Source organism: Anser brachyrhynchus (assembly GCF_964034855.1).
Source record: "Anser brachyrhynchus genome assembly, chromosome: 2".
Lineage (NCBI taxonomy): Eukaryota > Metazoa > Chordata > Aves > Anseriformes > Anatidae > Anser > Anser brachyrhynchus.
Genome location: NC_137695.1, coordinates 18,159,658 through 18,187,009, shown reverse-complemented (window position 1 = coordinate 18,187,009; position 27,352 = coordinate 18,159,658). Strand labels below are relative to the sequence as shown.

At 38.9% G+C, this 27,352-nt stretch overlaps 1 protein-coding gene across 1 annotated transcript in view; it reads left to right on the top strand.

The window, feature by feature from the left end:
- The window catches only part of APBB1IP (amyloid beta precursor protein binding family B member 1 interacting protein), a 65,631-nt gene that overhangs the window by 20,527 nt on the left and 17,752 nt on the right, over positions 1-27,352 (top strand). The window contains exons 4-10 of the mRNA XM_080583302.1: positions 1,155-1,447; positions 6,037-6,114; positions 7,338-7,497; positions 11,140-11,261; positions 19,117-19,191; positions 20,519-20,662; positions 24,093-24,203. Of these exons, the coding sequence (XP_080439428.1) occupies positions 1,155-1,447; positions 6,037-6,114; positions 7,338-7,497; positions 11,140-11,261; positions 19,117-19,191; positions 20,519-20,662; positions 24,093-24,203 (983 nt within the window). The remainder of the gene's footprint in view (positions 1-1,154; positions 1,448-6,036; positions 6,115-7,337; positions 7,498-11,139; positions 11,262-19,116; positions 19,192-20,518; positions 20,663-24,092; positions 24,204-27,352) is intronic.

Sequence of the window (27,352 nt, the reverse complement as noted above, 5' to 3'; positions counted from 1 at the left end):
CATTAAGCTACCTAATGCCTCTACCAGCAAGGTGGTATGTAAATTGAAGGGATCATAAGTCAGCTGAAAATAAAAGCTTATGAAAATATACTGTTAGTATAAGAGGTAGAGCAGAGGAAACTGAGATAGTCTAGTGACATACTCACTTAGTCCATTGAATGATCTATTTTTTGTTGGACTACATTATAAATTTTTAATATGTAGTTCGTGGCTCTCTCTTTCCAAAATTCCACTTAAAAGAATCACAAATTGGAAAAGCTTTCTTGAACTAGACTCTTCAAAGAGATTTAAACCACTGAATGCAGTGGTTCTTAAAGAACACTTCTCTTCTAGAAAACTAAATCATCCTACAGGATGTTATTATACTGGATCTCTTACAGCGTGTCCAGTTCAAACAACCCAAGAAGAAATTGCATATCAGTTCCAAAATACAGTATAAGTTTTGCTTTATACTCTGACAATATTTATATCTGGTTGATAAAATTCTTTTGAAAAAGACTGTCTTGTTTGTTCTTTTGCTTAAAGGATCCTCAAAACCCTGCATATTACATGAGGTATGTCACAGAGGTTGATCACGCAATTACTGATGTGCTGCAAACAATACCATACAGTTGCCTGTGTTTTAGAACTCTCCAATTCTGATTTCTGCTTCATGTTAATTTTAAATCTTTAGAACAGTACTAATATATTAAAATATTCTTGATCCAGATATCAGTTACATAGTTTGCTGTATATTATACCAAAAACTTGCTGAGCATTCATGTACATATGCTTAAGTTTAGATGAATAAATAGCCTAATGGGAGCTACTGGAATTTCATGCATCCATATCACTAACCATATGCCCATGAACTTTGCTGGATCAGGGCCAGATTTCCTAACATCGCATAGACCTGAGACTGTATCACTGAAAGTGAAGCTTCCTGTCCCGTTTAATTTGTATTCGTAGAGTTCCTTGTACTATAAACTTCAGTATGACCAGATTAATGGCTGTTCCTAAAACATGCTTTTTTTCTTGAACACATTTCAAAATTTGTTCCCTTTCCTATCATCTTTATATCTTACAGTAACCATTAGTGCAATTAATCTTCAGTGAGATGGAAACAGACTTTTTCATTCCATTCGCTTTGACACATTTTTTGATTTTCTTTACAGAATCCCTAAGTGCTCTAGAAGACAAAGACCTGGATGCTTTAATGGCTGATCTTGTAGCAGACATAAATGAAGTTGAACAGAGAACTTTACAAGCCCAGAAAACTTCTTCTGGCAACCAGCAAAGTGTGGTCGCTCAACCTTCAACAGGCTTGGATAGTGACATTTATAGTAAATCAAGTCCCTATGTTACCGTTACGGGACGGTTTGGGGATGACTTGCCTCCTCCACCTCCAGTCCCTGATTTAGACCTTCCACCACCACCACCGCCGCCTCCTCCAGAGCCACTCAGCCAGGTAACTCTGTGTGGAATCTCATTCTAAGAGTTCAGTAGCTCGTGTAGTTTTACAGGTGGTGTTTGGCATAGGAACAATGAGGATATCTAGTGTAGAAACATCTTGGGCAGGTTCTGCAGTGTTGAAACACGAATGGTGGACTGATAGTTTTCTGTTATTGTGGCTTTGGCAGTTTCTACCAATTCCTTGACCTGTTGCTCATCCCTTTGCCCTTCTAATTGCCATTTTGACAGCCCAAGTCAGGCATTCATCACTGGAAATGGTTTACTATAATGGAAGACTTGTTACTAATTTTTTTTAATAAGCGTTGATCAATTAGTACCTTCTTATAGAGAGTTTGGCTTTGGCATCTGTGCAAAGCATGGCCAAATATCCCACCATTTTGTGAAGATGCCATTTTGTTATTTTCAGTCTATGCTACTGCTACTGATGAGGAAGTTCTGTGGATGTTTCCCACATCCATCTCTGGTCTAAATGATTTCCTGCAGGAAAAGGAATAGGAATAAATAGGAAAAGCTGTTCAGTTTTGCAAAACTTAGCGTTTTCTTGGAGAACGGGTGAAAGGCTGAGCAGGAGAAGTACTTCTCTTCTGATCACAGTGCAGAATCACTCTGCCCTTCTTGATCTTGTTGTTGAAGGGAAGTATTGAAGACCATCTGTAGTACGGGATGAAAGCTCTTTGCTTAGCAGTTGCCAAAATTATAAGTAGGTACTATTTATAAACAATTGACTTACTGGTACAGTAAAAAATCAGTTATCACCACCTCCTCCATGTTTGTGTTTCTTGCAAATCTGATTTAAGAACTGAAGTCAAGCATGGTATGTCTAGCAGGAGCATTGGAAGTTCAGTTCTTTGACGTGAGGTTGTGGAGAGGGAGATAATGTAAGACAAATTCTGCCCTGTCAGCCCTGTGTGGAGAGTGTGTTTGTTAGAAGAGTGATGCAGTCCAAAAAATATGAATCTGAAATCCTGAAAAATCTACAAGTGTTGCTTTGAGTATTAATGTACATGGTGACTATGATGGAGAGGAGTTACTGACATTTACAGAATGGAAAAAATTTTAGGGAAGGTGAAAAGAGCTCTGTCTGCCAACGTAGAACTGTACTGGTCAGTTTTACCTAAAACCGTAGACACTTCATTGCAGTTCAAAAGCCCACACAAACTGATTATGAATCACCTCAACATCACTGCTGCCTCTGTGTTCAGCATCATACAACAAACATATTTAGCAAAAGGAACCGAAATTTTGTTAGGAAGAGGACCTTTCTGATCATACAAAAATAGTTCACTGGATAAAGCTTCATTTGGTGTATAGGACCTTTCAGTGCTCTGTCTGAAGAGTGAAAGCTGTAAACATGTGGGAGGAACTTCACCATTTCTCCGTATTTCAAAGATAATAGTTAATTTCCTATCTTAAGGGAAAATCAACATTTGTAAAAACAGCTAAACTCTTTCAGAAGCTGAAGGGTTTTTTTATTTAACTGGTATAATTGATACAGAAGAGATGCTGTAAGATAAGCTCTTTCGATTGACCTATGAACATATCCGCATCTTGGTTTACACTGGTGACCTTTAAGGAAGTATCAAGTTTCTAAATAGTCTGATTTGGAAGCTGAGGAGGTGTGGTCTGGAAGGGTAGGTGGTTAGGTGATCTGAAGAGTGGCTAAACTGACAGACTCATGGGGTAATAATCAATGTTTTGGTGGCTGCTAACAAGTGGGGTCGACATTAGGGCTCATGTTGTTTAATATTTTCGTCTGTGACCTGAATGACGATGTGAAGCATCGCCTGCAGATGTGCTGAAGATACTTCTAATTAAGCACACTGACTGGCAGGATGAATAGCAGAGCTTCAGTGCAGAGAGACCTTGAAAAACATGAAGACTGACCCAGCAAATCCCTCAGAAGGTCAGCAAGGTACAAGGCTCTGCACCTGGGGGAGGAATAACCCTGTGTGTTTGTACAGGTTGGGAGGTGGCAGGCTGAGGTCCAGTTGAAAAGGAGCTGGTGTTCTTTTGGCTGCCACATTGAATTGTGGTTCTTGTGGCTGCCACACTGAATATGGAAACCGAGCTGTGGTGAGAGGAGCATGGCCAGCATACTGAGGGAGTCATTATTCGTTTTTCTTGGCACTGGTGTGAAGCCACACCTGGAATATTGCATCCCATTCTGAGGGGGGGCATCTCCAGCAGAGACACTGCTGGGATGGTGGGCATGGAGTGGTGAGGGCTAGAGCAGAGGGGTGGAGCTGGGCTTGTTCAGTCTGACAGAGGAGGCCACAGGGTGGTTAAGTGACAACCTAAAATATATAAAACTCTTCCATGGTAGTGATAGATTGTATAACACGGGGTAACAGTTGTTTTGTTGCTTTATAACTTCAGAACAGGACATTAGGAAAACCTTTCTCGTTTCAGGATCTGGTGTAGCACTGGAACAGGTTGCCCGGAGAGGTCACAGATTCTCTTTCTCCGGAATTTTTGCCAACTTTGTCTGGCAAAGCCATAGCTGACCTGATCTGGTGTTTGTGACAGTCCTGCTCTGGGCAGGGAGCCAGACTCCAGACCTCCAGAGCTCTCTTCCAATCGCTGCTTTTATGATGCTGTGATCTCAAGCTCACTGAAGTCAACATTTTGGTACAGTTCCTTCCCTTGAATCTTGTACTGAGCTCTACTTCTATGGAGTCAGGTCTCAGGTAGCCCTGCTGGGACTAATTCTCTGTTAACTGGCATCCTTTGTTACCTGAGGGTCAAACAAGATTTATTCAGCAAAAAGAGGGTATACTTGCTAAACACAACAGGAATTCTAAATTCAAAAATGTAGCCAGAAATCACCTCTGTCTCTGTCAGTTAAAGTGCTCCTTTGAGATTGCGTGCTGAGTTAAATCTCTAGTAGTTTTTCCTGGTCTCTTTCCAGATGCAGGGAGAGGGCAGAGAAGGGTGGGAACAGGAGGCAGAGGCATTTCTAAAGAATCTGTCTGCAGTAGTTAATTTCCTCATTAGGCATTGATTCTGCTGTCTCCCACAGCCCTCACTTCATTTTCTGGTACAGGTTGTACTCAAATACTGATGGCATCTGCAAGGTATGGCTTGCTGTCCATACAGAAAATTACCTATAGGGCTATTACACGAGTTACAGTGTGAGTGATGGAGGTAATAACTGTTTAAGATACATATGGAAAGAACTGATTTCACATTATTTCCTGTCTTTGTTAGTGAATATTTGCTTAGAAATTACATTTCTGCACAGTAGGGTGAATTGCAGCTGTAAGTGGAATGTCTTTTCTTTCATCAAAATCCACACCTGTTAGCCAGGGTTCTTGATAGGTGATTCCTGAGCAAATCAAAGCTGACATTTTGTTTAATACTTCCTTTTTTCTATAGTCAAATAAGCACAATTTCATTATTCCCATTTCATCTGTGATACTAAGACTCTGTTCTCTAACCTTTAACTCTGCCAAAATTAAAAGGTACAACATTTCTTTCAAGGAAGCATAGAGCTGTCTCATATGTTTCCATTAACTCTGACATTTATTTTTAAAACTGTCCTTAAGCTAAATAAAATTTCTACATTTTCTGTGACATTATCTGGATGACTTTTATGTGTTTCTATTTAAAGATACAGAAAATGTGGTGATTATATTGTAGTGGGAGAAGGAATCTTTTAACCGGCATTTCTTTAACAGTGCTAAAATTTTGTATCTGATAGCGTATTTACTTTGTATTATTTCCTTTTTCTACATTGAGAAAGACAAAGGTTATGACAACACGACAACTGTCAGGAGAGAGGTTTGCTGCACAGATTTGTACAATGTGTGAACTCTGTTCAACGTAGGTCACATGGAGGTGAAGCCTGAGTTATAGCTGCCTAAACTTTTCAACAGAAAGTCTGCCTGCAGGACACTCAACCACTTTAGTTAAGATGCTTTTCCTGCTTCTTTCAGAGAAGTGTTTTGAGATGGTAAGACAAAGACCACAGTCTGAGAGGCTGTGTGCACTTCCCTCTGTAGAACAGCAACCTTATTGTGGAAGTCATTTCTGTCCAGCAGTTTCTGTTCAACCACAGAAACTATTTTTGGATTCTTGAAGTTCAGCATGTCTGAGCTGTAGCAATGCAAATCCATACCTGAAGAGGAAAAAAGACATTTGTGAATTGATTGCCTGGCTTTCATTGTGGAGGATTTGACAACAGCAACCACACTTGTGCAACCTGAAAGAGAAGGTTTCATTTCACCTCGTATTTTTAACGTCCTATGGGTTGCTAGTATCGAGGGGAAACAGCGATAAAACAAAAGATGTTTAGTGCAGTGAGAAGTCAGTCAAGACACGGAAGAGCCCAGTTTTCAAGCATTCCTGTATCAGTTGGTCATGTAGGAGCTTTATGCCTACAAAACAGAAGGAAACACTGCACTTGTGTCTCAAAGCTTTGTTGAGAGGATCTTAGCTCAAGGAAAGCTGGGGATTCCCTGTACCTGTGAAGTTTCCCATGGCAATCCTTATGTTCTGGATATAAATAACAAGAAACAACTCTTTTCAAGTGAATGCAAATTGCTGGCCTTGCTTAAGTACACCAAATATCTTGTGTCTTTACAGGAAGAAAGAGAGGCACAGGCTAAAGCTGACAAAATTAAACTTGCATTGGAGAAACTGAAGGAAGCCAAAGTTAAAAAGGTGAGCCTTAAAATATTGAAATGTAACCATAAGAGCTATCAAGTCTGTTTTTGTTATTCTCAATAATAAAGTTCTTACTAAAACCATTAAGCTTTTTCATATTTTGTCTTTAACTTGAGACATCAAAACGTAATCTGTGGAGCTGTCTTGCCATCTGCCAGTACGGGAGTCTCTATGAGAATGTTACCTCTGAGGGACTTATTTCTAAAAGGACCAAGAAGGTTCTACCTTTCCCCCTCTCTTCCCCCAGTGTTGGGGCAAAGCCCACTGTCTGGACAGATTGATTTAGAGAATGTGGAAGATACGTAAAAACGTTGCTTACTTGTGCTGTGCTGATTCCAGAAGTATTCTATTTTACTTCTAGAGTGGATACAGATTTAGCTAATTCCAATTGAATTAATGAGGGTCTTCTTGGTAAGTCCTTTCATGGCAGTGCAATAATGTACAAAGATAAAAAAAAAAAAAAGAAATTTTACACCAGTAAGATAGAAGGCTTCCAGCCTGTGTCTGCACAGTGCTGCGGCATGTCATGTAAATATGCCCACTCATCCCAAGTTGTCATTGCAGCTGAGCTCAACAGAAGCTACAGATGTTCAGTAACTTAGAAAATGGATGTAAGTACTTATAATATTTTACTTTGGCATTTTCTGGTGTTGCTCATCTTTGAAAAGGTGCACACAATTTCTCATTTAACAAATAGTTCACAATATGAAGGAATAATGAGTGTCTTTCTGGTTTATTTGGTCAATGTAAGTAACTCATCTATTTGCTTATTATCGATTTCAGGTTAGTCTGGCATGGCAAGATACCTCCATTCTTTTTCTCATTTAAAACTAAACTACATCTTTCCATATTTCTAACCTGCATTTAGGATACTGTCTTTTTGTATTGGTTTCCCTATCAAGCATTTTCCTTGATTGGATATCTAGTAGATTTAGAGAAGAGATTAGCTTCTGCTTTTTCTCCATAGGATTTTCACCTTTCCTGAAATAACGTACAGGATAAAGCTCAAATTCCTTTTCTGAGAAAAGGTCTTTATTTTGGTGGCAATGTGATGTCAAAGCCTCCAATATGTTTTACTCCCTCAGCTTACTGGGGGACAGTGGTGCCTTTGAATCAGTAATAACCTCCAGCCTTAATTTTTCTTATCTGCGTTAGCAGATTCAGGTTAGCCCTTTACTTGCTTCTGAAATTAACTGACTCTTCTGTGACTCTGTCCTCAGCTTGTTGTGAAGGTGCACATGTATGATAACAGCACAAAGTCGCTAATGGTGGATGAGCGTCAGGTTACACGGGATGTTCTGGACAATCTCTTTGAGAAAACTCATTGTGACTGCAACGTGGACTGGTGTCTGTATGAAATGTACCCAGAGCTGCAAATTGGTAAGTGGCCTAGCAGCAGGGGCATTTTGGGATGCATGACAAATAGATACAGTGCATTCTACGTTATTAGTAGTCTTGAAATACAATTAATATCATTTCTCCTGTCCACATGTCCAGTGGCATTAAACATCCCAGTCTAGAAGCTGAGGGATGCTGCAGGAATGTACTTCGGTCATTCTTGCTGTGGAATCAAGGCTTCCATCTGTCAGTGGTGCAAGCTGCAGTAGGCACCTTGCTCACCACCATTTCCATTTTTCAGTTTTATACACTGTGAAAGGGCCACGTGAATTTTATTGTATTTGCCAAGGCACTGACAGACCCAAACATAAAAGTACTCAGTTCTGCTCTTTGAAGAGAGGATGCAGTGCTGAAGTGCTGTCAGCAGGCTGTTACATACCAGCCAAACAAATGAAGTGATTAAACAAGACCGTCTGAGAAGCATTTCAGTCTTCTGTAATGCGTTTCACTTGTGGTGGTGGTTTTCTTAACAAAGTTGTGAACAGGATATTTCTCTTCAACGGGACTGCAGCTCTGCTGGTGGTACCATACGGCTTAGGAAGCAACTACCCAGGCCTCCAGGTCCCTAGGAAACAGCTGTGCAAAACTTGTGCATTTTTAGTTGCAACTTAATAAGTTTTGTTTCAAAAAGACTTCAAGGCTTAATTAAGGACGGAGTATTCTCTCATTATGAGTTAATTCATAATCTTTTTATTGTCCAGGCTGCAAAGGTATTTACAGCACAAGAAGAAAATTGCCACAACTTTCTTCCAGGGTAGCATTTGACCTACAGAAACTGGAAATTGTCAAACAATCTTTAGCATTCTCAGTTTACAGACACCCAACAGGAAGGCAAAAATGCACAAAGTTAAATACCAATATTGCACTTAAAAAGAGCCCCAGGAGTAATCATCCTGCTAAACTAAAACAAAGAAATGTAAAAATAGCTGGAAAAAGCCTGACTGCTCATAAGCAAAGGAGATACTCATCTGCTTGTAAGAGCAGCGGAGACAGTATCTGCCAGTCTGTTCTTTCTACTCCATTAAGATGATACATGAAGCAATATTGCCACATTCTTTTGTACCAGCTTATCTTAACTAAGGAAGGGCTGGAATTGTCATTAGACCCTAGAGATGTCACAAATGTCACTTTGAGTAGTTTTAGAGTGTTTTCTCGTCTTCAAAAGTTGCTTCCTCTGGTCTGGTGTGACTTGGACAATCATGTCCGAGTGTTAGGATGACAGCATATATCTTGATATATACATTATTATACATACATTATTTTACATACATTATGAGTATTAAAAAGGATGTTCTTGGGTTTCTTCTTTTCTGAATGGACATTTTTTAATTCACCATCACACAATTAAAACCAGAGGTATCAGGGAGAGCATATTTTACAAATATTGGAGTTAATGGATTATTATTTTTTTAAGTACAAATCAGTTGTGTTGCTTTAGTCCCAACTAAATCTGGGTGCTTTGCACTGTATTAATATAGTAAAGAATTGTTGTCATAATGAGTAAAAACTGTTTTAGAAGCGAGGACAGAAGGGTAGAAAAGGAAGTAAATCACTAGTTGTTTCAGGAAGAAAAGTCTGTGAATTCCTGATGCAGAGGCCTCTCACCAGGTCCAAATGAGCTGGAGATGGAGCTTTTTTGTTTGCAGAAGGGAATTTTGATATGGATGCAAGGGTACGTGTTTTTTTGTCTGCTTCCAGTGCACAGCAACATGCAGTTTGTTTTGTTCAGAATCGTAACAATGTTAATTATCCTTAATTCTTGTCAGATTATTTCTTGACAGTTCTAAATAGTTCTATTACTATCAGCATGCTTAGGATACAGGCACTCTCTCCCTTTTTCTTCCTGCTTGCTTTCCGTGTTAGATTTCAAGAGAATAAAATCACTTTAAGAAGCAAATCTCAGCAACAAATATTTCAGTCTGAACTGATATTCCAGAAAGTCCAAGCTAGTTTTATATCAGAAGACAGAGTATCTTATACAATCATTGCAAGTAAACTACTACACTCCTATATTAATTGCATGTTAATATCACAAATAATTTCAGTAGTGGTATGACACTGGGCTGTACATACCAGTATGTATTTTGCTATAAAGAGTACTGTCTTATAATATACATCCAGATTTGACATTCCTTTGTACAGTTAATTATTAAAAAAAAAAAAAAAAAACCTCCTAAGGATACCTTTTGTCTAAGAAAAATATGGGACTGAAAATCAGCAAACAAGTGTGTGTGGCAAAAATTAGTGTTAAAGAACAAATGATGAAATAATGAAATCACCCCTTCCCTCCGCCTTGCTCTTCCTACTCACCTTTCTTTGATACATAATTTGACTCCCAGTGTAATCATGGTAGATGAGTAGGTTTTCTGTTATGACCTGATAATTATTTTACAGTTATCCTGGACTGTAAGACAATGTTTCAAAAGAGGACTTGGGTTTTGTATTTCCAGTGCTTTGCAGAAATAGCAGTTGCTAAATGGAAAGTATCGTGTTGCTTGTGTGTTAAATACCAATGCGTAATTGTGAACTGTCCTTGAAAGTAATCTCAGTTTGTGATATTTTAATTCACATAATTTAGTTTTGATGGGGCATCCTGGTCTCTTTGAAGTAATGAGAAGTGCTAGAGAAAATATATAACATATATGTTATTATCTCCTCTTACACTAGGCCATTGAAAAATGTGATCATCGAAGACCACTGAATTTGGGGTACAGCTGTTCTGAGGGAACTCAAACTTGAAAATCAGAGCTGGTTGAATTCCTCACCCAGATGCTAAATTTGTAGAAAACTGCAGTTTGGGTCCTTCCAAAACTGTGTGTCAAATTATGCTGAATTCCTTTTCCTTCTAAAGGGGATTTATGTGTCTGTTCAGCTGCTTTATACGAGTGAAACCCCCAGAAGGAGAGATCAAAAGTTACCTAACCTCAGAATAACTTGGTGGCTTTTCTGGGTGGAGGTTCTGGGTTCAGATCAGATTAGGAAGGAAGAGAGCTGAGAGTAGGTCTCCCACCTCTCTGGTGAGTTTAACTGCTTAGATGTTGAGTGAAACAGTAGATTTTCACATCAGTTCATAATCTTTCTATTTCCTTTGTTTGGCCATTTCTGTTTTTAAAAATTTGCCTGAAACTAAATATTTTATTTTCAGTGCATAGAATTCTTCCTGCTGACAAAGAGTAGTTTTTCAGTTGTTTCAGTAAGTGAAATGTCAAGGAATTTTTTTTAATATTTTTTCCCAATTCAGTAGTCAAAGTGAGAATATATCCCCAGTGATACTGCAAACCGTAAAAAATAAAAGCAAACAAAACAAGAAGGGCATTGAGAAACATGGGCGTTACCATCCACTCCTAGTCGGTCACTGGTTCCAGCCTTCGGTCAACAGCACCGAGATGCAGGAAGACTCTAAGGGTGTGCCTGAGCTACATAAGGCATCTTCTGTAACTGATTTGAACTTCCATGTGACACTATTTTCATGTGGTTTTACTCCCTTCTGTGCAGTGGAAAAGAGTGCTGGGCTCTGCAATTCTGAACGAACATCAGATAATGATTACATTCTGACACAGGAATTTCTGTGGCCTTAGGAGGGGATAGTTTGTGTGTCTTACGTTATCTTTTTTGTCTCACCAGAAAGGTTTTTTGAAGACCATGAAAATGTTGTTGAAGTGTTATCAGACTGGACTCGAGACACTGAGAATAAGATTCTATTTTTGGAAAAACCTGAAAAATATGCTTTATTTAAAAATCCTCAGGTAAGCTGACGTGGTAGTTGATAATGATGTCATTTTATCTGTGCACTGTCTATTATGTTTTTATTTTGCTTTCAGGTCTGTCAGTTCTAAATTAGAGAAAGCTAACCTTGTGTTTTCCAAAGAAAAAAAAAATGTTAAATGCAAGGATTTGAAAGCCAGTGCTTTCTGTTCTTTGCTGATACTATTGTAAAATCATGTCTGCAGTGGTATAAAATGAGATGTGTAATTCTATGATACAAGCTGTTGAGATCACAGAGCTGTAAAAACCTGGCCTTTGTCATTACTACAGTTTCACCATTCCTACTGATGAAAATCAATACTTTCTTGAAGGTCCGGTTTTTGTCAGTTGTATGTGAAACCTCTTAAAGAGTATGCTGAGTACTAAAAGTTTATCTGTATTTCATTTAGACTGGGAAGAGGAACTGGGTAAACAGTAACCTTCTGTGTATACTAACTTTGTAAAAAGAGGATCTGTACACTGAGCTGCATTAAATTATTTCACATAGGTGTATTCACAAATCATTTCTTTCTTGTAATATGTGGTTGAAACCATGTTTACAAATACCTTACCACATACAAGTGATGGATTCTGGAGCACTAGGTCTTTTCCCCTTGCCTCTTAGCTCATTGATCCTGAGGGCAGCAAGAGAAAAATGAGCAATTCAGCATTGCTGAAAAAATGAGTCAAATATATTCTTAGGAAGTATTTTTTAGAATGAGCCAATGTTTCAAATAAAACCTGCGGAGAGGAAATTCCCTTCATCGACATAACAAGTATCCACAGTCAGGGAAAGAAAACTTACCGTGCAGTGTACATGGTCTAATGTTGATTTTTAATATGAAACAGCAAAGCCAAGTTTGGAAGTAAAACATACATGATGGCTCAAGATGTCATACTTACTAGTGCACGTAAACATACTTCGCAGCAGAGGGAAAATTGTACATTTGCCTTGTACACTAGTAGCGTTGTTTGCTGTGGCTTAGGGCAGGGCCTCCTGGGAGATAAATCTTTGACGAAGATTCTAGATATTTTGATAGCGATGACCTTTAGAAATAAACATGACCTAACCCAAGAACAGAATAAGAGTCTAACTCTGTCCTCTCTGTCAGGGCACACTGAGCTTGACCTGGACATGTGTGCAGTCCTTGACCTTCTGCGCCTCTGTGATAAGCTCTAAAATGAACAGCCTAAGGAAATTGGATCAGTTGTAGCTATCACACTGTTGAAGTATTTTGACAGTAATAAAGTCTAACCATCTGTCAGGCTCAGTAAATTCAAACACTGTGGGACAGGCAGAATAGTACAGGCATACAGAAGTATAGAATAGTTCATTTGGATGGGACCTTCAAAGATCTTCCAGTCCATCTGTCTGACCATTTCAGGGCTAACCAAAAGTTAAACCATATTATTGAGGACGTTGTACAAAAGTCTCTTGGACACTTATTATATGATTATGTTTGGTATGTAATCTGGAGTGAATCCCTGGAAAGGTAAACCAAGCAGAAAATGCTCAGTTGGTGGGGGACAGATATGATACATGATTATGTAGCAAACTACTTAAGGAAATTATGATATAATTTTTATATCATATTTTTAATATTTATTTATTTATGACCAGTGGTAATGCAGCAGCATCAGGATTCCTTATGGTATTCTTATTTAGTGTTCATTCTGTCAAAGATTACCCGTGAAGATCTGTAACTTGCAGATATTTTTCTGTAAAGAAGAGACAAATTCCAAACGCAGCCAAATGCCTACAATTTATTCTTAGATGAAATAGTGATACTAACTTTTAATTACAGAGGTTTGATACAATAAAATTATTTTTAAAAATTGAATAATTAAACTGTCCAGAGGCATCGCTAAAACATGCGGACCTCTGGAGAATATCTGTGACCTCTGCTAATATTCATTGTTTCTTTCTGTGAACTGGTCATGTATCTGGTATAGATTAAAAAACAATTAAACATGTTTCCTTTTCGAAGGAGGAATTGAAGTTTTGAAATGCAGGGTTTATCCACTGCAACAGGGTATATCTATGCTAGCAATGTACTGCTTGGCTAATGCCATTGGCTGTTTTTGAAGACTGTCATTCTTGTCATGCTGTCTTCTCTAATATTTATCTGCAGCTTTGTTCCTTAGCACATTGTTTGAAGTCTTTGGAATACATTTTGGAAAAAGCATTTTGCAAAATACTCAGGTCTCCCCTTGTTCACCAAGACAGGCACACTTTTGCTCTTTCCTCACAGGGAAATCAGAGTGAAGGACTGTTCTGTGAATGGTGCTGGTGACTCATCTACAGAGACAGTATCATGAGTCCATGACTAAAGAATGAAACAAAAATACACAGTATGTGTACAGATAAAGAAAATTTTTATAATAGAGGAAGGGTGATGCTATGACATGCAGTTGAGTGATGCTGTAAGTGATGCTGTGCTTGACTTTTGAAAGGGAAGGTTGTCAGGTCCCAATGCTTTTTTTCAAAAAGCTCAAGGAATAATCCCCAGCTAATAGAAACTCTAATGTAGGAATGTAGAAAAAGTTTTTGCTTCGCCTAAATAAGGTTATTTGTAAGGGGCAGCTGAATCTAAACTGCTGACTATTAAGTGTTGGTCACACCCTTAGACCATTGCATTTGGTTTTTTGGCCTCTTAGCGGTGGCAAAATCCACTGCTTCCATGGATTTCGTTTACCTGTGTTTCTCTGCTGCTGATAAAAACAGCCAAGAAAATTTCAAATGGTCCAGGTGATCAGGTGATACCACAGGACATTATTTGGGAAACTAATTGAAATCTGGGTACAGTAAGTACTTTATGCTTCTGCTCTCTCATTTATAAGCCAAAAGCAAAAGCTATGTCTTCCAATGGAGAACCCATACACTGAATTGACTCTTTTTTTTTTCTCCCTAAAAGCAAGAATACTAAGCAGCAGAAGAAGGTGGAGTAAGAACTTGTGATGTTTTTCATAACGGGACATAGTGGTTTTCACTCTTGAATGTTTATTTTGAAGTCAGTGAAATTGGGCTGGTATCCACCAGGTGACATTTCTGTTTTTAACCCCTTTGGCCAGGTTTTATGAACCATGTATTTTGTTCTTATTTTGTTCCCTCCACTGTTAACTGTGCAAAGGAAACATAGACGGGTGGTAGGGAACCTGACTGTTCAGTGTGCTGGCAAAGGCACAGAGAAATAGAAGTGAGAAAAGGGAAGTGCTTTTCACTGTGCTCCCAGTGTTTAGTAACCTTAATTTCCTTCTCTGTTAGTATATCTCAGAGGATGGTATACTTTCAAGCTGAAGATGCTACTTGGATAAATATTTTTTTCTTTTTTCTGCCTTGGGACAGTATCACAAACAGTTTTTATATACAGTTTAACTGTTTTACAGGCAACTTTCAATCAGCCTATTAAGTGCGTTGTTGTTAGCTGCATAAGCTCCTCACTTACGCATGTCTTTCGTTTTTCCACATTCCCCCCTCCTAAAACACTTGAAGATCATCATCCTCAAGGCATGAAAAGTAAGCTGTAGCAATTTCTTCAAACACTATAAAATTGAGGAAGCAGAGATCAAAATCATATTTTCAAAAAAGCTTTGCCTTTCTTTTCTTTATTTTTATTTGTGGTCCCCAGAGCAATTATAGGTATCTTGTAATATTTTTAATGTGCATTTTTTTAGGGGACACATCATGATATGGTTTGCAGATATGACCGCATTCTGGTTTGTTTGTTTGTTTTCTGCACAAACTATGCTGCATTCTGTACACAGTTGAAACGGGATGCATGTAGCACATGGGTGTGAGCTGGCCAGTTTTTGATTCATTCCAGGTGCAGCTTGGATGAGGGTAATCAGGCAGTTCTTTGCACGAAGAAGATAGACTCACGCCTATCTCACTGCACAGTGTTTGGTCTGCACTGTTATGGACTTTGCAAGTCTTCTGGAAAAACAGTTTCAGTAGAATGAAAGCAAAAATGCAACCTAAGCAGAAGTGAAAGCCAAAGGAGGATGCTGCCTTGAAAACCTATTTTTGCTATGTACTGGCAAGTAGCTGCTGCATTCCCACTTAAATGGAGACATTGCCACCGTCCTGCATGAGTACAGGGAGAAATGCAGGCGTAACGTCTCTTAAAGCTGTCATACCTGGCTGGCAGTACGTGCCAAAACTGCCACTGTGGCTCTGCATTAATCTGACTCAGGCAGAATGGCATGGGAGAGAGAACTGGCTTTGTGCTAGCTTCAGCCGATCTGGGGTGTGAAGGCGTGGGGAAGAATTCAACAGAAACACTCAACTGCTCACTTCTGCTGCAAACGTTAGGAAAAATTTCTTTACTACGAGAGTGGTCAAACACTGGAAGAGGCTTCCTAGAGAGGTGGTTGATGCCCCATCAGATGCTGACAGTGTTCAAGAGACGTTTGGATTAATGCCCTCAATAACATGCTTTAATTTTTGGTTAGCCATGAAGTGGTCAGGCAGTTGGACTCGATGATCTTTGAAGGTCCCTTCCAACTGAACCATTCAATTTTAAATAGCCCAAACAGAATAGACAAAGCAAACCCAATGACAGAATGTGCCCAGCATACTTTGGTTTGTTAAAATAATCCTTTGTGTTTGCTTTCTTATGTTATCACCATAAGAGGATGAATCTGTCCAGTTAAGTAAGCTCAGCTCTCTATCAAGAGAAAGACATTGTCTTTTGAGGTAAAAAATAGTTAATTCTCAAATTTGTAGACATATGCTGAGAGCTGCCCTGCAGCCACACACATCTTGTCCCATTAAAGACCTGACATCCCAAACCAAACATGCTTTTCCCAGTGGTGTTCTCAGCCAGGCAAGATCTTGCCTTTTATCATGACCCTTGACTACTGGACTTGGAATGACCTCTCATGGACACATGTGGTTGCCTCCCATAGGATGAATGCTTCTGATAAAAATAGGAGACCACACAGTGATAAAACAAGTACAGTGTTCAGTCTGCTCCCCAGGTCTTCAGCCGCTGACAAATAATAAGCACTGTAATAATTCCATGTTTCAGGGCAGAGACGTAACGGAGGTAATCGGTAATAAATGAAATGTGTGTTGACAGCTGAAAGATGACAGTGTGCATCTGTGTAAATGTGGTTTAGGTGACAGAGCACTGCTTCCCTAATGAAAAAGGTGCCTTGTGAGAGATCCAGCATGGATACCATTAGAAACTTTCTCTCTTTGCCATTGATTATGTCAGCACAGGGTGGTCTGTGTTTCTTCTAAATAAATGCCAGATGCCTGCATGTGAATCAGTTGTAATCAGAGGAGCTTTGTTTTCTTACTATCAGTGCACTGAAGACTGACTGAGACAGATGAATGCTCTCCCCACCCGTAGTAAAGTTGATGACTCAAGGCCTTGTTGAGACAGTGACAAGGTGCACTTACCTTGATAAATCATCCCTGTGTATGGTAGGGGTTGGACGATGTCTTTATAATGACCTGAAGAAAGAGGCTTTCAGCTTGCAAGTCCCTCCACTTTTCACACCCATCCCAAGGCCCGGAGGCCCAACCCAGCCTCGCGGTGCCCTCTGAGGTTTCTCTTCATACCTTCCTCAATACAAAACTGTGTGTGCCAACATCAAGCCAGCAGTGCTATGGGGTAAGACCAAGTCTGTCAAAGAGAGCTCTTGCACATGTACAGAGGACTTGGCTGCAGGAGCTCACGACAGTATCTTTCTTCCAGTAGGTTTTGGACGTCATAGGCAAGGCATTACTCTGTGGGTTATGCTTAGAACACACTTCCAAGCAGGTTTTATTTTGAGTTGGTTTTTGTTTTGTTGTTGTTGTGTTTTTTTTCTGTTGTTGATGGTGCCTTCGGGTGTAGCTGTGGTCCAAAATATGCTTGCTTACCTTCATCCATGGATTCAAAATGTGCCCAGGTAGTCTGGAGCCATCAAAGTGCTACTTCACATCCTACAGAAAAAATGTAGCTGTATTTCCTAGACTAACTCGTATTGAATGTTCAAGTTTCTTTTCTTATGTTCATACCACAGACACAGCATCAGCATAGGCCAAATTGCATGGTGGCTGTGTTTTTGATGTCCCCTGTCTGACTTAATGTGAACTTTTAATAAAGCATTTTTTAAAGAACTGCCTTTGAGATCGTCCACACCTCTTCCTCTCTTGGTGCCCCTCCAAAAGCCATCTGCTATGAGGCTTGTGTTCTGGCAGACTGTTCTTCACAGCACTGCTTGAAAAAGAAGATGTGGTTGTTAGAAAAGGCAGATAAATCTCGTTGCTGTAAACATGTTATGATGGTAGGGCAGGTTTGCTGCTTGTTTGTGTATTTCATATTGTGTAGAAACAGCATGTTCCTTCATGGATATGTTTCTCGTTTGTTTTTCAATAATGCTTTGCATTTGCATTGTAGTTTACTCTTTGTTGATTTCTAGCCGTGTAAATACATCGCCACATGCTCATAATCTTGAGACATGTATCTCACTGAAAAAATGGTGGGAGAGAAAAGAAGTCCGACAAATTCTTGGTTGTTCAGCAGTTCTATATTGCTGCAGAATTACAAAGTTAGGGGTAATTTTTAAATAGATAACTTTCAAAAATTTTTTTTTTTTTTTTACTATTTTGTCTGTCTCTTGGAAAAAAGTGTTTGTTTTATGCCCTTCGTTCTGCAAACTTAACTTCTTGATTAATTTCAGGGAAATCAGTAAGACTATCACATGCATGAGGTGATTTTCAAATCCAAGCTCCTGTTCTTTCTGTACTTTTGTTTAGAAGGTGATAAAACACAAGCACTTCAAGTGTTATCATTCTGACTTCAGGCCCAGGTTCTGCTTGATGCATGGCTTAACACCATGATCTCTCTGCCTGCTTCATTCACAACTACCTTACCGTCTGCAGGCAGCCAGGGGCTCTGCCATGCTTGCTGTTGAGCAAAGCCACTGGATGTGCTGTGGCATGCAAAGCCTTGCATTCTCCAGAGCTACCTTCCCAAAGCCCAAAGTGCTGCCTTGTACAATGCAAATGGATGCAAAATTATTTCTGCTGTTTAACAGTGGGTGAATTTATTCTTGCTGGTAACTGTGTGCATGAGGCGCTGTGCTTCCTTGTTTTCAGGGGCAGGCAGGCACTAGGTCCTCTGAGGGCAGCTGTAGCTTCACATAGCCACTGTCACAGAGGTGGAGGGTTAGTTTCAACGTGTAGGCTTGTGTTTCAGTGGTCTGGAGAGCTTGTGGCAAGATATCATGATAATCATTTAGTACACTGATTTCTTCTTGATTTTTTGAATACCTTTTCCATTGTTTCAAAAACATTTTGCAGGACATGAGCAGGGGGATTAAAAGGAGAAAGTAATTTTTGATAAACACTTCACATACAAACACTTACTGAAAATGAAGAGCTGAGGGTATTGAGTGCCGGCTATGAAGCATGCAAATTATCAAATTGGGTTGTTAGGAAAAATGTTTTCTAGCCTTTTGGTGTTGTATTTTCTTCATCTTATATCATCACGCAAAATATTATGTTCTCTGCTGCCATAATAATTTAGGAAACCGTGCAAATGGGAATGATAAAATCAAACCCATTGATCCAGAGAAACAGCCAAAGGTGTTTTTAAATTTTGGGAGGCTGTAAATACATAGCCAAAAGTAATTTTGAATTACTTTTCTATTATATTCAAAATGAAGAATCAAAACTCATCAGTAGGCAAAAGTGATTGAGGTTTTCTGTAAGAATTCATATGCAACTGCTTCCTACGTTTGTTAGCATGCATACTCAGTATCAGAAGACTGAATAACTGTTGAATGTGTTTGTAGTGATCTAGTTACTTGTTGTATTGCTGTCTTTATAAACAACATCAATTTCTTTTGTGTCTTAATCAGAATTTCTACCTGGCAAGCAAAGGGAAGAATGAAAACAAAGAAATGAATGATAAAAACAAAGAGGCCTTACTGGAGGTAAGCCAGCTTTCTAGGTTGAAGCTTTATCTGTCACCAAAATTCTGCCACCATCTGCATCTGCTCTGTAACAACAGGGTTCAGTTCTTTGTGGGCAGAAGCGCAACAACAGGAAGTTCTGTGATGGTTGCTAACAGCAGCTTTGTGTCTAAGGTTTAACATTTGGCTTTTCCTCTGCATCTGCTGCTCACCACTAAAATGGCAGGTTTTGTACCCTATCAGAAATTAAATGATGGAGAATGGGTTTATTGTTACAGACCGCAACGCAAAGAAATGTTTTGCTTAGCGTTTCTATGAAGAGTAATGACACCATACCAATAAAGGCAATGTTGTGCAAATACAAATATAAGAAACAACTGTGCCACACCCTCAGGTCAGCTTTTGTGACTTTGTATTAGGAAGACTGATCAGTAGCAAACAATTCTATTTTGTGTTAGAAACAGATGTACTTCTCACTACCTCAAATCGTTAGCTGTACTACAACAGAAAAAGAACCTTTGCACTTTTTCAGGAAGTCTGTTTAGCCTCTTGCCTTTCCTGCTAAAGTTTTACTTCAGTTGTATGATTTGAGTGAGAAAAATCCAGAGTTACGTTGAAGTTTTGTGAAAGATTATCACAGTTTTCCTGGAATGCATTTTGGCTTTGGTAAAAAATCAGGAAGGGAATGCCTTTCTTGGGTGCCTGAGGATTCTCATTTTAAAATCACATTTTCCCCATCACAAAGGCAACAGATGCTAACCAGCAGAAGTCCTGGTGAATTCTAAAACAAAATATTAAGTGTATAAGGGTGTTGGCATTAAAAATTGCTCATCAGCAGGTCCTTCAAGCAAACAATGAAGTATATTTGTTGAAACAGTGTTGCACATGCGAGCATGTATTTAAAAGTGAAAGTGATGGTTAAGGGGGATTTTTCTTCTAAGTGATTTCAAAAGATTCTCTCTACAGAACCTATAGATACAGCAACAGACAAAAAGCAACAGCAGCAATATCAGTGCATTCTGTTTTATTGCCTTCATTGGATAAATCTATATCTAGTTAAAACTTCTGGTAGTTTTTTTTTTCTTGACCCTTTAGAGAATGGAGGGTTTGCAAGCCTTCTTTTCCAGTGTGAGCATCCAGCTTGCATGTCTGAGTTACCACATTAGCTTGGAAAAGTTTCCTTTGCCAATCTAAGGTGTTCATCCCCCTGGGAACTGCATTCCCTCTGTTAATATGTTTACTATCACAGGAAATGTCTTTATTTTTCAAGGGAGCATTTTTCTGCTATTTATTAGTAGGGATGTGCTTAAATCCATTTATTCTGAATTACATTATTCTTGTTGCACAGGAAAGCTTCTGTGGGGCATCTGTCATTGTGCCAGAGCTTGAAGGAGCCCTTTATTTAAAGGAAGATGGAAAAAAGTCCTGGAAGAGGCGTTATTTTCTTCTGCGAGCTTCTGGAATTTATTATGTACCAAAAGGAAAAACCAAGGTCAGGAAGCCAAATAATACTTTCAGGAATAAAACAATTCATGGAGGTGAAAGTGAAGAACTCCCAAGGCAACATATTAAGAGCACTGCCTGGCATATCTGAGAGTGTGGCTTTTTTTTGGTTTTTGTTTGTTTGTTTTGCTTTTTAACTTTGTCTGCACCACTTGTGCAAATATTAGAATGTAGTCACTGAATCCTGTCACGTTTCCCTCCTTTTGATTTCCATGGAGAGATAAAAGCATTAAAGAAATTTCACTCCTCCGGAAATCAGTAGGGGGAAGAAAAACAGCACAGCATCTTTCAGTTGGTGTTATGTTGCTAAAGTACTTCACTGTTATATGGGTTCCCTGTGGAAGTATATTTTAAAAATTCTGAACTAATTTCTTATCACAAAAAATGCACAATCTGACTTTATTGAATGCTAACTTCCTGTGCCAATAACCAGCATGCAGAAATGGCATGTGTGTTTTTCCTACAGTGATCTTCACCTAGGGAAAGTGTTGTGCCTTTTAAAGTATTTTAAGACTACCCTTTGAGTAGAAAGAAGTGAGACAGAAACATCCACCTGATAGAATCAAATGTACTGACATCTAGTATTGCATAATATTTAGAGTCTGAATTGCCAACACTGGAGAAGCAAAGTAGTCCTGGGTATGTTGCACAAGAGGACAGCTGGCTTCTCATTTCCACAGTGATGTGGGAGAATGGTGGCTTCTGAAACTGGTGTTTGTATTTTTTATATTTTGAAAACCTATTCTGTTATCACCTGCAGCTCTGCTAGTGCTTCATAATTGAAAATTCTGATGCTGGAGCTTTACTTTTATGATCTGTGCTGTGAAACTTAACTGTTTTGCCATTCCCTGACTAAATTTTCAAAGGAAGAAAAAAAAAAAAGATAGCTTGTAAAGGAAGTGTCACTGCTCCAGTGACCTGTGTTTGTAATCAAATCTCAGTGAAACACAGACCTAGATTACCTTGCTACTTTTACAGCTATTTATTGTGACTTTACCTGACCCTGAGATAACAGTTTTCAGTTCTCCAGTCATCTCACATAATCTTGTTAAGTGGAAGGCACTTAATGTAGAAAGAGTGTAACAATAATGAAATGAAAAGTCCATTTGGGATGCTTCCTTATATCTTGTCTCCAATGTTAGCCAGCAGCACAGTGCCTAAGCAGGGCAAGCATACACTTGTAGTTACCCAACCTTTTTTTCATCCTCCAGTGATGCTTGTTTTAGTGACTTTCCTTTATAGTGCAGATGAGGAAAGCGCTTTCCTTTTCCAGATGATGGACTCCAAACTGAGCTCAGGACTGAACCATACCTTCACCTTGGAACAGTTCTTGTACTTTAACACTTCATTACCTGTTAGTTGTTACAGCCTTTTCTACCACCCTGTTAAAAACAGTGTACTCAGCCAGCCACTCACAGTGATTTGTTAACTTTATTCAAATTGTTTAGGAAATAGACACAGCTCTTTAAGAAGGTACCACAATCAACTGTTGCTCCTGCTTCTGTAACAGCTTCAGCAAAAGGTTCCATATGTCCATGACTCAGCCATTGCAGAGAGTATCAAGCCTCTTAGCCCAAATTGATGTTTAATGGTGATTTAAGTTAGTCACTGGACTTGCTATTGGAACAGCTGAGGCTCAGGTACACGTCTCTTTTGTGGAGACAGTTGTCTCTGTTAGGTGAGCACCATGCATTGAGCGTGCTAAACATCTGAAAGCACTGCAACAGTATTTCATAGAGATTTTCAGGCAAAGCCCTTCAATTATGGGAGTTCATCCCATGTCAAGGTGGTATGAAGAGTGTGCAACTTGCTGCAGTCCTTCAGTTGTGTGTAGAGTGATCCCTTTCACTGAGGTACAGAAACAAACTATTGGTGGGCAATACTACCTTCTGCTGCTGCAGTTGTTTTGAAATTCATCATGTAATCATATTTTCACATGTTAAAAAAAGCAAAGAAGTTTGGCGTACCTTTTGCACTTCATGTTGGCTGTAAAATACAGGGCAAACCTATAAAAATACAGGGACATTTCCAGATGATTTTATATACGTGCCTTTAGTGGTTTTTGTTGTTGTTGAACAAACCAGACACCAGTCAGCACTATTATCTTTGTTTCTTTCTTCAGTGTTACCCTACTTACACCATTCAAAAACGTGCTGTTAATGGACAGGGCCACAAAACGGCAGAATTGGAATTGTTCCTGTTGTAAAATGTTCCTGTTAATGATGTTGTTTCATCTAGTCATATCAACACTGGAGAAATATTAGCAATAAGTGCCTTTGTCCCTTACATGAAAATTTGTTCCTTTCTTAGAAGAAATTAACAACCGCATTCATATTGGTTTTTATTTCTGTAACCTCACTCCTAAAGGGAAAGAACAACTCCTTACTATACTACATATATTTGAGAATGCTTGGGAACGTGCAGTGTCAGAAGATCCTAGGTTCATACACTCAATGACAAAATCCCTGACATGAACTTCAGGGGAGACGGGAGAGAGAGAAGCCATGTCTAGATACCATATGGAGTGTTTCCTCCAAAAATCTTAGTTGCAAACTCAGTTTATAAATGCAGTAGCGTAAATAAATCCAACTCAAGGGCACATTTTAGTGAAAGTAACAGTAAGAGTGAAAACAACCTAGAAGAACCATCATATGTGGAAATATAACCCCATTCTTAGAGGAAATGAGGGCTTGTTTTCTTTTTTTTTTTTGTTGTTTTGTTTTGTTTTCACAATTTCCTGATATCTCAGTTTAACCAACAGTGACCATATGGCATAGCCATTTCTGCATTTCCACTCAAAGGATTGCAAAAGGTATGCTTTGTGTGCAGAATTCTTCACAAAAAAAGTCTGCCAGTAACAGAAACCTTGTTACTTAAGCAACATATTGTGAATAAGTAAATGTTATGATAAACAGAACAGGAATGTTGCCAGGAAATTTGAGAAGATTCCAAGCAAAGCAGATGAAATGTGTGTTCATTTTCTGATGGGAGTTTACATTTGTTACATATATCAAAGACAGTCAAGCTCCGAAAGCAATTTAGAACTCCAGGCCATCATTCTACAATCAGGATTGTAAGGGTGTGGTTGCAAGGTCTGTATCTATTTTACAAAAGTTATTTCTTACTATGGTCTTCTCCTTTTTTTTTTTTTGCCATAAGTCAAAATCTCCACACAAAGCAATAAAGCATAACAAAACCAGAACAACATTAAAATATTGCACTGTTACATATTATGCCCGATCTGTACTGACACTCTTCCAAATGTTGAAGTATACACATTCTTCTTTCTGTAGTCAACTTTGTAACAGTTAAAAAAGTAAAAAAAATCAGCATCCATACACTTGAAAATACTCCTTTAATGAGTCTCACATCAAAATTTAATTTGTTCTAACAATGATGTGCTTGTTTTTTGTTTGCAGACATCCCGGGATTTGGCATGCTTCATTCAGTTTGAGAATATGAATGTTTATTACGGTTCTCAACACAGAGTGAAATATAAGGCACCTACAGATCACTGCTTTGTCCTAAAGGTAATGTACAAGAAAAGTAAGTTCTGCAGATATGATACACAAATTACTGTATATGCAAATGTATTTAAGTTTCAAGGTCCATGGACCCCTACAAGATAGAACACCTCCTGCAAAATCATGTTTTTTTCTTCTTCATTTCATTCTTGATTAGCAACATACCTTGAGAATCTTCTGAACTTAAAGGACTGGTAGTCCTATGATGTATATCTACACTGCATCTATAAAGTTTTCTTCAGAACAAGGCCGAATATGCTTCCAGTGACTCCTTAGGTGACTGGACACATCCGGACAAATAGCACACAAGGCAGCACCTGCATGCCTTTTTTATTTGCAGTGTAGTCATACCTGTTGAATAGTATGTTGACGCAAAATCTTGCCTGAACAGACATCTTTGGTGGCACATTTTATTGCACAACTAGTTGTGGCATGAGTGCAAAGGAAACTGTTCATGCAGTCATGAAATTCTTGCAGCTGAAATACGTATCACACTGCTGCCACTCCAGGTAATGGCACTGCAGCAAGGCTGGAAATACCGTGTTTCTCTCAGGAAAGGAAAAGAATCCCAGGCTCTTCATATAGTTCAGGTAGCAGAAATGAAGCCTTGCAGTTGCAGTAGTTGGGCATTATTTCCAATCTGTCTTTAATACGGGTTTTAGAATACAGTGGGATTAGTGTGTACAAGACAGAAAATAATCTTTTTGATTCTTTTCTATTTAAAGGTCTGTGTTGCAAACAAGATATGAGAAAACATGGTATTTTGCCATCTCAGAAAAAGGTACAGGAAACACTCACTGCAGAGGTTACTTATTATACCATATTTCTGGCTGTAACTGCACGCTTACAGCACTTTTTTGTTCAGTTTCAAAATGTCTGCTAGCCTAATTTACACATGGCCAAGCAGAAGTGGTTTATAGACTCTGACTTGTTTTCTGTAGCAGATATAAGTAATCACCACTGCTGAGAAGTTTTAATAGTAAAGTTCTCTGTAAAATGCTCTGGGGAAAAAAAAAAAGAAAGAAACTTCATCCTTTCTTGTAAAATAGAGAGAATCTTTCTGAAATCAACAAGTGAGTATTATTTCTGAAAAATACAACTCTCAATGGAAAAAGAAAAAAAGGAAAAGGGAAGGTGATTTAAAAAAGAAGGGGAAATAGAATTTCTAAGCCATTGAGACCATATGTGTGTGTATTTATATCTACTTATCTCAGATCTTATTACAAGATCCACTCCAAACCAAATGACTGGTCAGAGGAGTATCTGACTAATTTAATAACAATTATTCATGTTCTATTCAGATGAGAATAAGAGCATGATTTCTGAGTTGTATGTAGCAATGTATTTAACTGTTCACAGTGAGTGGGAAAACTTCCTGGATTTATTCCCATCTTTTGTGAAAAGAGGGATAAATAAGAACTTACACAAAAAAAAAAAGTCAAAAAGTCACCACTAGACTAAAATACTCGCTTTACTAGGTGTGTGATGTTAGCGCTGTACCCTCAACATGAGATATGAAAAACAAGATGAAGAGCTCACTAGGGAGTTTTATGTATAATAGGCTTATAAACGTATGAGACATACTCAGCAAAAATGTTTTCTCTGATGCTTCTTAAATGTGTTTGCGGTATGCTAGGATAAACATCATGTTGATGAGATCATTATATCCAAGCAACCCTGCTTTGTGGTGAATAGATTACGTTACACTGATTGTTCTTCATTTTAATTCCCACAAGTCAGCATTTGGTAGATTCCTGACTGGCTCAGTTTCAGACTTGGCTTCTACTACCAGTTGTCTTTTGCAATGGCTGGAGTCGCCAAGGAAGAATAAAGAAGCTTTGGTATCTTCAAATCTTCTGTTGTTTGTGGAAGCCTTTCACTTGGAGTGGTTTTCTGAAGGTGATGCAGTGGAGAGTTTGGTATTTCTTATAATGTCCATGCAGTAGTTCAAGTTCAATATATGCCATTTTGAAGGCATGCAGCTGAGATGAGTTTTGTCATATCCTTCTTCTCTTACCTTCAGCCGGAGTTGAGGTTGTAATACATCATGAGATCTGTAGGCTAAGGGAAAGAACAAAGTTAAATGTTGGTCTCTCTGATTGGATGTTTAGTGGCACACAAGTGTGTGGAGAAGGATGTAAAGCCATTTATTACACTTATTCACACTTTGTTCCTGTCTGTTTTCACATGGAAGTCTCCCAAGTCTCCCAGAAGAAAATATTTCTGTTGCTGGGAGGCACCTGTTCAGAAATGTCAAAGGAAAACAAACCATCGTCCTTGAGATATTTCTCATCCTGTTGTATTTTGAGAATGAAGTCCTCAAGATGGAATGACAGTACTTTTTGTAGACAGGTGCAGTGAGCAAAAGGCAATAGATTTAACAGGTAAACATTTGTCTTCACCATCCTAGTAACCTGGTGCTTCTGGAGGAATGTGGGTGCTCAGCTCAGTCCAACCCAGATGGAAATTCCTCCACAGCCGAGGTTGCCCTGCTGTGTCCTCACAGCTCTTCTATGCCCCTGTGTGTGTCTCAGGGCAATGGGCTTTGCAGAGGTTCTCTTCCAGTAACTTGTTTGTGTTGGCTGCAGGAGAAGATTATCATTTTTTAACATTTTTTTTAAAGGATTGTTGCTTTCTGAGCATCCTGAGGAGCTCCTTAGGAACAGAGAAACTGCTCCCTCAAAGCGGTGAGCAGTCGTCAGCCAAGTTACTTGCTCTGCTGTGTTTCAAACGTTACAAAAGAAATTGCCCAGCTTAGAGGCAAAAGACCAGCTTGTACTTTACAGTGCAGGAGAAATACAGGGACTTAGCTTCAGCAGTATCATGCTTCTGCGCTAGTCCTGCTGAATTTTAAACCAGACATAATTTCCCTGATTCGAGCACTGAGCTGAAAAGCTCTCCTATTTACTTCTGACTCTACTTGTTAAATCAATTGGCATCCTTACTTCAAGAAAGGGGGAAATGCCTTTTGTTTCTTCAAAGGACAGCAAATGGCCAGTGAGGTGGTCTGATTTGGAGTTGAATGTGACTTCATGCTTGAAGGAAGCATCCCTTCTTTTCCTCCAGTCGCCATTTGAATGTTGAGCCCTCTAAAACAAGTAACTAGGCTAAAACCAGTAACATCTGTACTGCCTACAAAGGTCCTGTCTCATGTT